The 13,597-nt window shown below is 47.2% G+C and overlaps 4 protein-coding genes across 4 annotated transcripts; 2 read left to right on the forward strand and 2 right to left on the reverse strand.

The window, feature by feature from the left end:
- Positions 1-2,963: 2,963 nt before the first annotated feature.
- On the reverse strand, positions 2,964-4,209 carry N7529_009330 (uncharacterized protein; the record flags this gene model as incomplete). The annotated part of the gene is made up of 2 exons (XM_057244857.1): positions 2,964-3,585; positions 3,644-4,209. 2 exons carry the CDS (start codon positions 4,207-4,209, stop codon positions 2,964-2,966), a joined length of 1,188 nt encoding a protein of 395 aa, XP_057093120.1.
- A 1,332-nt stretch (positions 4,210-5,541) lies between these two features.
- On the forward strand, positions 5,542-8,381 carry N7529_009331 (uncharacterized protein; the record flags this gene model as incomplete). Its single annotated transcript, XM_057244858.1, has 3 exons — positions 5,542-5,816; positions 5,876-5,989; positions 6,050-8,381. The coding sequence occupies 3 exons, from the start codon at positions 5,542-5,544 to the stop codon at positions 8,379-8,381; spliced, it is 2,721 nt and encodes a 906-aa protein (XP_057093121.1).
- A 375-nt stretch (positions 8,382-8,756) lies between these two features.
- N7529_009332 (putative xylosidase/arabinosidase) lies at positions 8,757-10,372 on the reverse strand (the record flags this gene model as incomplete). Its single annotated transcript, XM_057244859.1, has 2 exons — positions 8,757-10,147; positions 10,216-10,372. The coding sequence occupies 2 exons, from the start codon at positions 10,370-10,372 to the stop codon at positions 8,757-8,759; spliced, it is 1,548 nt and encodes a 515-aa protein (XP_057093122.1).
- A 1,485-nt stretch (positions 10,373-11,857) lies between these two features.
- N7529_009333 (putative hexose transporter) lies at positions 11,858-13,586 on the forward strand (the record flags this gene model as incomplete). The annotated part of the gene is made up of 3 exons (XM_057244860.1): positions 11,858-12,460; positions 12,528-13,156; positions 13,223-13,586. The coding sequence occupies 3 exons, from the start codon at positions 11,858-11,860 to the stop codon at positions 13,584-13,586; spliced, it is 1,596 nt and encodes a 531-aa protein (XP_057093123.1).
- Between the last annotated feature and the right edge of the window lie 11 nt (positions 13,587-13,597).

Here is a 13,597-nt window from a genome sequence, read left to right on the forward strand (position 1 = left end):
AGCGCCACAGGAATAGTCTCTTTACTTATTTTATCTACGGCTGTCTCTATATTGAACCTCAGGTATAAATTGAAGCTATATTACCCTTCACTGTTTTATTCACTCTTCTTTGATTTATATTTTATTCTATTCTTCGCACTGCTATGATTATTTTCTTATCTTCTACAGTAGAATCGCGTGCGCAGGGCGAACTGTCTAGCCAGGCAGATAGGCCTGCAACTAGGGCTCCCCCTAGGTGTAGTGGGTGTAGGGAGATTGGCCACAGGATCAATACATGTAAAAATTGCTGCATCTAAATGAATTAAATTGTCGCCTGATGTACCCAAAACTGACTACTGAAATCTGTGGTGGTACTATGAGACTGGGAGGTAAGCTCGTGATGAGTGCTAGCAGATTAGAATGTCAATAATTGAATAATTAAAAAATCAAATAGATTATGTTATGAGATCTGAGTTGTAAGTATTCAGATTCCATTACTCTTCTCTAACCCTTATGTTAAAATACATTGTTTATCCACCACCTTATACTCAATTTTCGTTCTCTTCTGCGTAGATTAACAGAGTAAATAGGCTTTTATGTATAATGATATATGTCCAGTCAAAGTAACTTTTATAGTTGGTGCAGAACCTCAGTCTAGGAAGCTTAATATAGTATTACTATTTGTCTTAGTTTTCTCGTTATATCAATAATACAACCCAAGGCATCAAAAAAGTAGGAGGGAAATTATATATGTCACAAGTGTAGTCTTCTGTTATACTATATGAGAGGGTAGACAATTACAGGCCATGATTAAGTTATCTGAAAATTAAAGCAAAGTGCTTATCTGTAAAAAGATGATACCTTTTCTCATGTTCTTTATCCTTTGACACTCGAAGAAATTAGAGCAGAGACTTACCTTTTGTCAAAATAGCTAAATAAGGGTAGTTTTATACTCTTTCTCTTCCGATAAATTGTATCTATAGGGAAAACTATTTCAAGCGCCAGCTAGACACTTAAGAGAAGTCTATAAGACCTTTAGTGAGTGTTCGGAGTCTTCCTTCATAGTCTGACAGTAAATAAGGTGCTATTTACCTTGCCAATCTTACAGGCTACCATTATCTTTAAGAAGTCTCACGGCTGGCGGTGTCTTTAGTAAGAATTCAAATCTTGCGAAACCTTTAATTCCTTTGTGTACTATAATACACACATATAAGTTCAGATTAAGCGCTTGCGAAGGTGTATAACGGCCAAAGGCCAAATGCCTGAATTGTCAGTATTGGTGCCTGAAGATACCTGGTAATGCCCTTATTTAAATCTGGCAGAAAATCAAAATACTCGAATTACTATGACACGCGCCTTATCAAGCAAAGTATCTAAATTGCCTGAGTCTTAAAGTTCAATAGAATGAGGCTGTTCCCACCATATATATACATACACCCCAAGACCTGTCGTTGAAGCTATTCCCATCCAATTCTCTATTTTTGCTCTATTTCAGCTCGACTAATGAGAGGGCAGCATTCTTATAGGTTTTCAAGTGTCGCAATTGAATGAAAATGAAGCTATTCGCACTATCTAAAACATCATGGACCCCCTCCCCCGACCTGGCTATGAGGCTATTTCCATCGCACAACTATTCACCTCCGGGGCCTCCTCCGCTGGCCCCAACGTGGCGAAGTAGTTACCTCCTGTGTCTGCGACCGACCTTGCTTGCGCATTAGTATTGTTTCAATTGCGGGTGCAGGTGGCGATGGCTGGAGATGGGAATAGCTTCATTTACAATACAGTGTATAGAGCGGTGTCGAACAGCGGTCTGAAATAACGCATCCCTAGGCATCTTCAGGCACCAAATACTATGAAATCAGGCATTTGGCCTTTGGCCGTTATGCACCTTCGCAAGCGCTAGAAAATAAAAGAGGTGTATGTTACTTTCTGATTTCTTACATAATTAGTTATCTGGTGCTATAATACTCGTGCCGATATACTATTCATTATAACAATATCTAACACTATTTCCTTTTTTATCCTATATATCTAGCGCACATATTTATATATTTATAATTATCAAGAGCTTTCTTGATAGCATTCTCGTTATGACCAGGTCAGCAAATATAGAGGCTAAATCTATGTGCTGTGCGGCAGATTCCAAAATAAATATTGAGCTGTTTCTTATGGTAGAGGAATATAACATTTTGGTAACGGAAACCAGTAAGCGGCTTCTCGACCTCAGTCAGTATGGAGCTTGTTATGTCCTTAAACACTGGGAGGAGTACTGTAAGCTTTTAGAAGATATTATTCAAAAGACTAGAAAGAAACACCACCGCTTAGTTAGAATAGCCCTGGAGGAGGAGACACAAGGTACTTTTTTTCGTGTCACTCAGTATACAGACATAGTTCACAAGTGTAACATACTTGCTGAACAGCTAGAGAAACGGCTGACAGCGAGTAGAGCTGTATTAGGGCTTAGTATTTGAGTCAGATTATCTGATAACATTGTGAAGTTAAAGATCCTTGCCTTCCTCAATGAGACTTCACCCGTAGAGAGCGCCAGTAGTAGCTTTAGTATGTAGCTGATTACACGGCCAGTCATTTTTGAATCGGAGGCTTCTTTCAGAGGTTTTTAGGCGATGGGCCACGTGGTTAGTCCTCACGTCCAGTAAGGGGAAGGGGCTTTCAGACCATGTCATGGTACATTTCACTGTGGTATTTGGCGTTTCGGTACTAATTGACAGCACATCCACAAACAAGGCCCGCATATCCAATTTTTGGCTAACAGCACTCCAATCAAGAAGAAAGGGACTGCTTCATTTGTTGCGCATGCTTTGTTATATCTTTAGAGAAAAGGGGTTACGGGCAGTGACACTGCTTAGTGCTAGGATATCTCTCAGAACTTAGATTCTTATTATCTCAAGATTTCATCTCTCCTTATGCTATTTAAGGTTCAGTCACTCTCGGCCAGCTTGGAAATTCTGACCAGCAAAGCTTCCCTATTTCCCGGCTGGCTTCTTCAAGGTATCTTCTACGCTCACAACGCTGAGATAAAGCGGCAAATTTACCGTTGCATCAAATACGCCTGCACCCAGGATCATCAAATGATCGGGATACTTCTCAAAGACATGTAAACTCCGGCTGTATGCCGGTGCCTGAGGTGTGTCATGCAATTCCCACTGATCAGGCTGGCCACCGGCTTGATTGGTGAAAACACCACTGTGATCAGCGTCGCTAACGAGGATAGTTCCATTATCACCGCCGGATGGCGACCAAACCACATAAGGAGATGCGTTGGGCTGGACTCCATCAACCATGATGGGGATACCATAGGCAAAGCGGAAATCAAATGGACTGTCGGCCATTCGGTAGTAGACCGGATAGCCCACCCCAGACCAGCTGTCTCCTCCTGGGAACTCGTGCACCAAAATCCACTTCTCCAGAGGAGGGATATAGGAGATGATGGTCATTCCAGGACGAGCAGTATAGTTGAGATAGGCCACATCGTCTATCACAGGTCCCCAGGATTTCAAGTCCGCCGATTCCTGGTGAGCAAGCTTCTGACCGTGCAGGGGGTCACGCTGATCGGAGTAGAATACGCCGATAGTGTGGTTGAAAAATCTAGAATTCCCGCGTTCAGTGCCTGGAACAAAAATAACAAGGGCAGAGTACAACTCACTCGATAAATGGCTCCCAAATACATGGATTTCCATTGGTAGTATCCGGCCCACTGCCTCTCGCCACGTTACTGACGAACTTCCAGGTATGACCCTTATCTTTACTAGCATAGATATCAATGTTCGTGCTCTTGCTTCCCCAGCTGTTTCCACTGGCCAAAACCGTGCCGGCAGGGAAATCGCCAACAGCAAATGGTAACTCTGCCAGCGCAGGCTGGGCTGACATTCCCAATCCATTCACCTGGTCAGTCAGGTTGGAGATCCAGGACCAGGTAGCACCACCATCTGCACTTTGGAATATGGGGAAATATGGAATTTTATCGCCCGCGAACGAAGCTGTCGCAAGGAGACTTCCATCCGATAGTTCGACTTGCCGGGGATAGAGAACAGAGTTCTTGGAGTCAGGTTGGTAGATGACATTCTCTGCAAAAGTGGACCACGGCCGTGGTGGCGGTGTTGGTGGTCTTTGTGGAGGAGGGGGAGGTGGTGTTGGTGGGTTCAAGGGAGGCCTGACCGATTCCACACAACTGAGGCCGGCCAGACCGAGGAGCAAAAGCTTGATGAGCATTTTTCAAATCGGGTATATCAATGAGGAAGCTCCTAGACTGCAGCTATCCCAATTTGGCTCTTGCCTCTTGGGCTTCAAGCATCTCGTCCAAATCTTCGCCGTAGTATTTATATTGTTTTTGATATATGTGCGGGAACTCCGGGTTCTCCTCCAGTTTGAATCAGGGAAATATCCGAGTTGACAAGGTTCAACGTCGTTGAAGCCCTGATCCTTCGCTGCAAAAACGTTTAGCCGTTAGATCTAAGACAAGCATTGTAACCTTGAGATTCAGGCTAAAGGCGAGCATGCATAACTTATGATCGGAATGGACGATATTTCCATTCAAGTTTACTTCTATTAGCCTAATGGAATCGATTGACCTTTCATGATTCAGTAATCTCCATAGTTTAGGCGGGTTACAAGCTGGGGTACAGTGTCGTCGGCACCTCCAGATGCCGCTCACTGCTTACCGCTTACCTGTAAAGATCACTTGCTGGCCCGGGCTTTTCAATTTAGCACCAGTTCGAGACAAGATTTGGACGATCTTCTAGAATCTTTCTTACAATCTCCGCCACCTTGAATCATGTCTCGGTCTGGAAGGAGAAGTGACTACCGTGAAAATACCCGCAGACGCGCCGGCTTCTAAGGGTCCAATTGCCGCCAGGGTTGTCAGATTTTGCGGGGAAGCATTTCCAGATGCTTCTTCGGCAAATAGTCATGTCAATCACTGCCTGTAGTGCATGTTTTCCTAGGCGCTCACCTTGTTCTTTCCTTGCTTCTCCGTTATGAGTGCTTTGAACAGGGTGCCATCCTCCCTTAGCGATATTCCCCGCTTTCCAATTCGAGTTGAAATTCGTACTACGGGTTTGTTACTAAGTTCTGCAATAAAACAATAATCTAGAAGCTTCCATCAAGCACCTTGATACTTATTCTTCGACAATTGGAATCTGTATGGGTGTGTCATGCGTTGGCATTGATTTTATGTCAACGTATAGTCCCGGGCCTGTCACCGGAGTATGTGGGGAAGACAACCGATGGCCCGTTCTGAGTGAATTGTTACCTGCCCCTCGTTCCACACCGGAGATCTTCAAGACGAGCCAAGAAGAAGCATCCCGGGCCCGAGTCGGAGTATATCCGACTAATTAGGGAAATCCGTAATTTAGCCTAGGGATCGATGACGAAATTCTTTAAGCAGGGATTTCAATATGCAGCAGCCCATATTTAAGTATCCAGCAATCACTTAGACTTGTTCATCATAGCCCTGGAGAGTGAATTATTATCCTATAAACTTTTGCTGGGTAAAGACTACGAGTTTCCTGTGTTTTTGGGCGCGGAAATTGGAAGGGAATCATCATGGCACCACCTCAGCCCTTTCGCGCTGGTGCAACAGTACTGCTATCTCTTATAGCAGTACACACCGGCGTCCACGCAGCATCTGTCTGCAATGGTGACAATTCAGCATCGAAGGCAGCCTACGGTGCATCAAAAAGCTACGTTGGGTGTTACTTAGATCCCAAAGTGAGCATTTTGACGGCAGCGAAACTTAGCACCATTGGTATGACGCCTCAGTACTGTGCCAACTGGTGCGGTCAACGAGGTTTTGCTTATGGTGGCATCGAGTTTGGAACGTAAGCGAACTGTCTTTTAATCGATAGAACCGTTGATTCTCAACGTGACCCCTAAATAGGCAATGTTTCTGTGGGAGTGAGCCCGATTTCAGCCTCGCAACCAAGACGGATGACAGCAGCTGCAACTCGAAATGCGCAACTGAACCATCCAGCTCATGTGGAGGAGGCTATGTGTAAGTCAAATGCAAGACTCAAAAGAGAACAAGGTGCTAACATCGTGGAACTGTATTTAGTATGTCTTTGTATAAGATCTCGAGTCCACAAGGGGGCGGAGTGAACACTAAATTCGTGCCAGCGTGCCAAACACAGCCCCTCTGCAGTCATCCTATCTGTGATACTTCATTGAGCATTGCAGAGAGAGTCGATTCGCTTGTTGAATCCCTGACCCTGGAGGAAAAGATCCTTAATCTTGTGGATGCTTCAGCCGGATCTGCCCGCCTCGGCTTGCCTTCCTACGAGTGGTGGAGTGAGGCAACGCATGGTGTTGGTTCTGCACCGGGTGTGCAATTCACTTCCAAACCAGCCAATTTCAGCTATGCCACAAGCTTCCCTGCCCCGATCCTGACAGCGGCTTCCTTCGATGACGCTTTGATTCGGAAAATCGCTGAAGTAATTGGCAAAGAAGGACGAGCATTTGGCAACAATGGATTTTCGGGATTCGATTTCTGGGCCCCGAATATCAATGGTTTCAGGGATCCTCGATGGGGAAGAGGGCAAGAGACGCCCGGCGAGGATGCTTTTGTCGCACAGAATTATATTCGCAATTTTGTTCCGGGACTTCAGGGTGATGACCCGAAGAACAAGCAGGTCATTGCAACATGCAAGCATTACGCGGTCTACGACTTGGAGACGGGCAGATATGGTAATAACTACAACCCCACCCAGCAGGATCTGAGTGATTACTTCCTGGCTCCGTTCAAGACTTGCGTGCGTGACACGGATGTGGGAAGCATTATGTGTTCGTACAATTCGGTTTCCGGCATTCCAGCCTGTGCGAATGAATACCTTCTTGATGAGGTACTCAGAAAGCACTGGAATTTCAATGCAGACTATCACTACGTGGTGTCTGACTGCGGCGCAGTCACAGATATCTGGCAATACCACAACTTTACCGACACCGAAGAAGCAGCAGCCTCCGTTGCCCTCAATGCCGGTGTTGATTTGGAATGTGGTTCCTCATACCTGAAGCTGAACGAATCTCTCGCAGCAAACCAGACCTCAGTCAAAGTCATGGACCAGTCCTTGGCAAGACTATATTCCGCATTGTTTACGGTCGGCTTCTTCGATGGCGGAAAGTATGACGATCTCGATTTCTCGGACGTATCTACCCCTGCGGCAGAGGCTCTCGCGTATGAGGCTGCAGTCGAAGGTATGACACTTCTCAAAAATGACGACCTTCTTCCTTTGGACTCTCCGCATAAATTCAAGAGTGTCGCCGTGATTGGACCATTCGCAAACGCGACGACTCAAATGCAAGGCGATTACTCTGGCGATGCACCATACTTGATCAGCCCATTGGAAGCATTTGAGAGCGACCTGAGGTGGAAAGTGAATTATGCCATGGGTACAGCAATCAATAATCAGAATACTACTGGATTTGAAGCAGCTCTAGCAGCCGCAAAGAAGTCTGATTTGATTGTTTATCTTGGTGGCATCGACAACTCCCTCGAGTCCGAAACACTTGATCGGACTTCACTCGCTTGGCCTGGAAACCAACTTGATCTCATCAAGAGCTTGTCCAAGCTCTCGAAGCCAATGGTAGTTATCCAATTCGGAGGCGGCCAGGTTGATGACAGTGCCATTTTGAAGAACAAAGATATTCAAGCTCTGGTTTGGGCGGGATATCCCAGTCAAAGCGGAGGCACTGCTCTAATTGATGTCCTTGTGGGCAAACGATCACCTGCTGGCAGACTACCAGTCACGCAGTATCCCGCCAGCTATGCCGACAAGGTAAATATCTTCGACATCAACCTTCGCCCTAAAGATTCATATCCCGGACGAACATACAAATGGTACACCGGAAAGCCGGTGATCCCATTCGGCTACGGTCTTCACTACACAAAATTCAAGTTTGACTGGGAAGAGACTTTAAATCGGGAATACAACATTCAGGACCTTGTTGCCTCATGCCAAAGAAATTCTGGCGGTTCGATCAACGACAACACACCCTTTACCACTGTCAAGGCACGAGTCAAGAATGTCGGCCATGAAACTTCTGACTACGTTAGCTTGCTGTTCCTTTCCAGCAAGGATGCAGGCCCGGCTCCACGACCAAACAAGTCCCTTTTGTCATACGCGCGTCTCCACAATATTGCTCACGGAAGCGATCAAGTGGCAGACTTGCCTCTCACTCTCGGCTCACTGGCACGAGCTGATGAGAATGGAAGTCTCGTTATTTTCCCAGGGCATTACAAAATTGCATTAGACAACTCCGAAGACTTGATTTTCGAGTTTACATTGAAGGGTAGCCCAGCAGTTATTGAGACGCTCCCTATGCCTGATGCACAGTATAACTTTACTGTGCCCGTTCATATTCAGCCAGCGTCCACTGAAGCACATAGTTAGGTTTTGTGAAATGTGCTTTTCTTGGCCCAGGGCTTGAATGCCTGAAATTGTCAAAGTTCAAATCATGAAGTAGACATGGCTGCTTAAGAGTTGGTGCCTTTAGGCCCTACTACAGAATACAAGTCTTCTGTTTCTTCTATTGAGAAAATCACACCTGTAGATGGACCGTGACCGGCTGGCTTTAACAGGAATAATAGTTAAAATGGTTCAATTTGATTGAGTAACTAGTGCTTCTCCAGTGTATCGGATGGTCCAGACTACCTGAAGCCTACTTTACTACTGAAAAGTGCTTGGGTCGTCCTCAATAGTCTAACTAGACCATCGTGGCGCCAAGGTGTGAGAAAAATAAGGTATCAATTCTATCGATTTCAACATTTACTCGACATTTAGACCCTCAAAATGAACTTGCACACCCTTCGTCTGCCCAACAGCGTAGACGCCAATGATCGGGCCAGTAAAATCAGGATCAGTCATGTCCAAAGTATCAACTGTTCCAAGGCACGTCCAGTCATTTCTAACGTGAGGTTGGAATGAATAAAGCAGGGAATACTGCTTCTCTGTGTACTCTATCCGGAAAAGCAGCGAGCGAGGGACTTCCTCGAGAGTATGTTTCTCAATTCGAACGATTTTCTGGCCAGCATTGACCAGTTCAAAAACCACCGCTTGCTGAGAAGGGTCGTAGTATATTCTTGAGAAGCGGTGCTCTTCCTTGTAACAGGCGAGACCAGCCTGGATCTTTGAAGAGCTCCAGGAACCCTCAATTGCTTCGAGGACCACAGAGCTGCTGCCGGATAATTTCCGTTGCCGCTTGCCAATGAAGGTCGGGCTGTCTGTCGGGTGGGACAAATCGACCGATGATGCAGTCAATGTCAGGGATGAATGGTTATTCTCGATCCGATAATTGCTCATTATAGCATCTCGAATGTAGAGATAGTCCAACCCAGCCTCAGCCGTGAGGTGCGAGCTCGAACGGGTTGCTGAAAGGCTGCGGGGGCTCAATTTCACTTGATCAAAGACCGGCCAGTCGCCTTCCCAGTCGACCCGGGTCAAAAAGGTCTCGCGGCCCATGGGGCATCTCCCTTGGTCCTCTAGACGGCCTCCAAGGCAGGTTCCCCACCATTGGCCCTCTTTGTCCTGGAAGAGTTCACAGTGGCCGGTATACTGGACAAACTCTTGAGTACCACGCGCCGTGAGGACGGGGTTGCTTGGACACGAGTCATACGGGCCAAAGACATTCTGAGAGCGTGCCATCGTCACCATATGCCCGCCATGGGTCCCACCCTCCGCGATGAGCAAGTAATACCAGCCCTTGACCTTATACAAGTGCGGCCCCTCGGGATAAATGTCACCAGTGCCGTTCCAGATGATCATCTCCTCGGTCAATTTTGCGCCGGTCTTGAGGTCGATTTCGAAGAGGTTGATCGTGGTGCCTGGGCCTATTCCACCGGACCCTTGCAGGTAGACTTTTCCATCATCATCGAACAGAAGACTCGGGTCGATCCCCTCGAACTCGAAGTAGACCGGATCGCTCCATGTGCCTGACCAGATATCATCGGTGGAAACTATAAAATTCTCCGTCGCGTCCCTGTTTTTTCCCTCTGCACGGATGACATTGGTACAGACGACATAGAATTTGCCCTGGTGATGACGGATCGTGGGCGCGTATAGGCCTCCACTCCCGACCAAGATCTTGCCATCATCCACCGGGTAGAGGTTTGCCTGCGACTTTGTGAGGCTAAGCTGGGATTGGCGGTGGATTGCATTTCCTGTTCGCTCGCACGTTAGCGGAAGCTCGAATTGTCTCTCCCATCTACTAAGCGACCGGGAGACTTACCGATCTGCTTCCATGATACCAGATCTTGAGAGGCGTAGATAGGTAGACCGGGGAAAGCGTGGAAACTGGAGTTGACGAGATAAAACCAGTCGCCCACCAAGACCACGGATGGATCGGGCGCGAAGCCTGAGATGATAGGGTTGACTGTATCCGACATGGCTAGCTCACGCAATGAAGAGAATGAAGGGTAGAGGAATAATCTATGTTCTTTCACTTCACCCTCCCTTGGGTAAAATACTTAAATATACCAATTGAGATACTCCGCTTGCTATTAGCCAGGATTACTAGCGGCTTCTGTTCCACACTCTCACAGGTGTCATATTCCCAGATATTCTACAGCACGCATCCACCCCATTAGCCCACATGCTAAGTAGTCGCGTAGCACCGATTTGCCATGTTTAGCCAAATATTGCTCGATCGTGTATGAGAGGGGTACAGTTGAAATCTAAGCAAGTTCTGGGAGATAGTCCCGCAGGAGCTAGCCAATACACGACGAGACCTGACCACTATCCGAGTTGGGCTGCACTGTAGAGTCATGATTTGATAAGGAAAGATAAGCCAGGAGGGGAATTTGGCTTCCAACTGTATATTTTTACAGGTCACTACATTGTTTTGTTAGCTGCATGCAGCTGAATGAGGGGGTAAATTAGGCTGTTGATAGGCCACCAAGCAGGGATGCCAAGCACGCTGTATAGGCTAAATTGGAGCTCAAGGTCCAAAAGAGGCTCTACCCCACAATTTCTCCGAAAGGAATAGTACATACAGTAGTCAAAACCACATGGATAGCCCTTCTTGGCAATTACTGGGCGAGCAATCAGTCAGGCTGTTGATTATCAACGGGTTTGCGGATAGTGAAGCCGCTTAAAAAGAGGGGATTTGCATCTCCATGTCGATCAAAGCTTTAATGAATATTAACCACATGCTATGCCTGACTACTAGATTGACATGTTTGTAACTTGCACGCTTTTCCCGGCAAGCTTAACTAGTAAAGTGGCTGAGATTAAAATCAAACCAAGTAAACGCTCTCTCAAGCTCGGCTAATGCTGAACCCTCCACTTGCCGGCGGTAACTCTGTAAGTTTCGACCTCCAGTTAAACCCAGTTAAGCTAACGTTAAGTTAATCGTCCTCTTACCAAATAAGGTCTAGCTGGACTAGGCAGCCCCTCTCAGGCCCCCGCAAGTGTCTACCGCTAACCCTAAGTCTCCCAAGTCTCCACCCCCAGTCCCCCACAGCCTGCAGGGTCTGGAGTATGCACCGCCAAGGTATGAAGAATCATGGACCCAAGAGATAGCGCGTCAAGGATACGAGCATACCAAGAAAATGCCAATATTTTCGGTAAAATGCAGAACAGGCAAATATAACCCTTGGCCAGCTCAAGCTACTCGCTAACACTAAATGGGGTGGCAACATATCGTGACAAGCCCGGTTGGGGACAATACAGCCGGGAATCGATCAAGCCACCCTCTGTACGGAGGACAAGGGTTGTCAAGCTCATGGCTGTCTCGAAATTCATAAGAGGGGGCCTTTTCAAAGCTCCCTTTCATCCCCGACTGCAGTGAGAAGTGGACTCATTAACTCATTACACCTCTTTTGCCTTTCTCATCTTCACCTACATCCAGTCCAGCATACGCTACAGCAGTCATGGCGTTGCGATTCCGGCCCCCGAAGCCGAGCCAGAAGATCCTACCGGTTAAGCCGACAAAGGGACACTTCTTTTTCGCGCACCAGGAGTTCGAGCGCGTACCATGGTGGAAGAGGAAGAACATGCGGACCCTGTATATCTACATCGTCATCCTGATCATGACCAACACCGCGAACGGTTTCGACGGTTCCATGATGAACGGTCTCCAAACTCTTTCCTACTGGCAGGAATACTTTGGGCACCCTCACGGCTCGCTTCTGGGTCTCTTTAATGCCTCCATGAGTCTTGGTTCTCTGCTCGGTCTGTTCGTTGTGCCTTACATGATTGATGCCTGGGGCCGTAGACTGGGTTGTTTCGTTGGATGTCTTATTATGTTACTTGCTGTTGGTTTGCAGTCTGGCGCTACTGGCTTTGGCATGTTCATTGCTGCTCGTCTGCTTATTGGATTTGGTGATTGTCTTGTTCTTGGTAGTGCTCCGCTTTTGATTGCGGAGATCGCGCATCCTCAAGATCGGGCCGTTCTTGTCACGCTTAGTGGTGCTTCTTATCACTCTGGTGCATTCATTGCTAGCTGGGTGACATTGGGTACATTGAAAATTCAGGTAAGTATCATCGCCAAACAGCTACCGTGGATATACTTGTTCTCGACTGATACTCTTCCTTCCATAGAGCGACTGGTCGTGGCGTCTGCCCAGCCTGTTGCAAGCTATTTGCACCATTGTCATCGTTTGCGGTATCTGGCTCATGCCAGAAAGCCCCCGTTGGCTAATGAGCAAGGGAAGACACGATGAAGCCATGCGAATTCTCGTCAAGTACCATGGCGAGGGAGACCAGGATGACGCATTTGTGCACCTGGAGTATGCCGAGATCAAGGCCGCCATCGATCTGGACAAGGAGATTGACCAAACTCGCTGGGTTGACTTCTTGAAGACCAAGGGCAACCGCAAGCGAATTGGTCTGATCACCGCTCTGGGTCTCTTCAGTCAATGGAGTGGCAATGGTTTGATCTCTTACTATCTCAAGCAAGTTATGGACAGTGTTGGTATCACCAAGGCCTCTACGCAGCTTGGAATCAACGCTGGTATCAAGTCTGAGGCCTTGATTACCAACTTAACCCTGGCCTTCTTCATCGATAGGTTGGGACGACGACCGGTCTACATGGTTTCGACGGTTGGCACGTTCGTGGTCTTCAATGCATGGACTATCGTGTCAGCTCGCTATGCGATCGCGGCTAATCAGGCGCTGGGATACATCTTCGTCGTCCTGACTGTTCTCTACGGATTATTTTACGATATAAAGTAAGTTCTCATTCTCATCTAACAAAGTCTTATACCAACAGTCGCTAAAATTTGGTTTCCTCTCAGATCCGGTCTGATGGCAACCTACACCACCGAAATTCTCCCCTACGGTCTCCGTGCCAAGGGTTTCACCTGGCTGAACTTCTGCGTCACCGCGGCCCTCTTCTTCAACCAGTACATCAACGCGATTGCCCTCGACGCCATTGGCTGGAAGTATTACATTGTATACTGCGTCTTCCTTGGAGCGGAGGTCTTCGTTATCTACACCTTCTTGATCGAAACCCGGTATACTCCCATGGAGGAAATCGCCAAGTACTTCGATGGCGATGACGCGGTTGATATTGGTGAGATTGCTGTTGCGGATATGAAGGAGCAAGCCAGGGAGTCGGAGGGCAAGGTGGCTACTGTTCATGTTGAAGTGAAGGAGTAAGCTGATACACA

This window comes from Penicillium soppii (genome assembly GCF_028829465.1).
Source record: "Penicillium soppii strain IBT 18220 chromosome Unknown utg000007l, whole genome shotgun sequence".
In the NCBI taxonomy this organism is placed as follows: domain Eukaryota; kingdom Fungi; phylum Ascomycota; class Eurotiomycetes; order Eurotiales; family Aspergillaceae; genus Penicillium; species Penicillium soppii.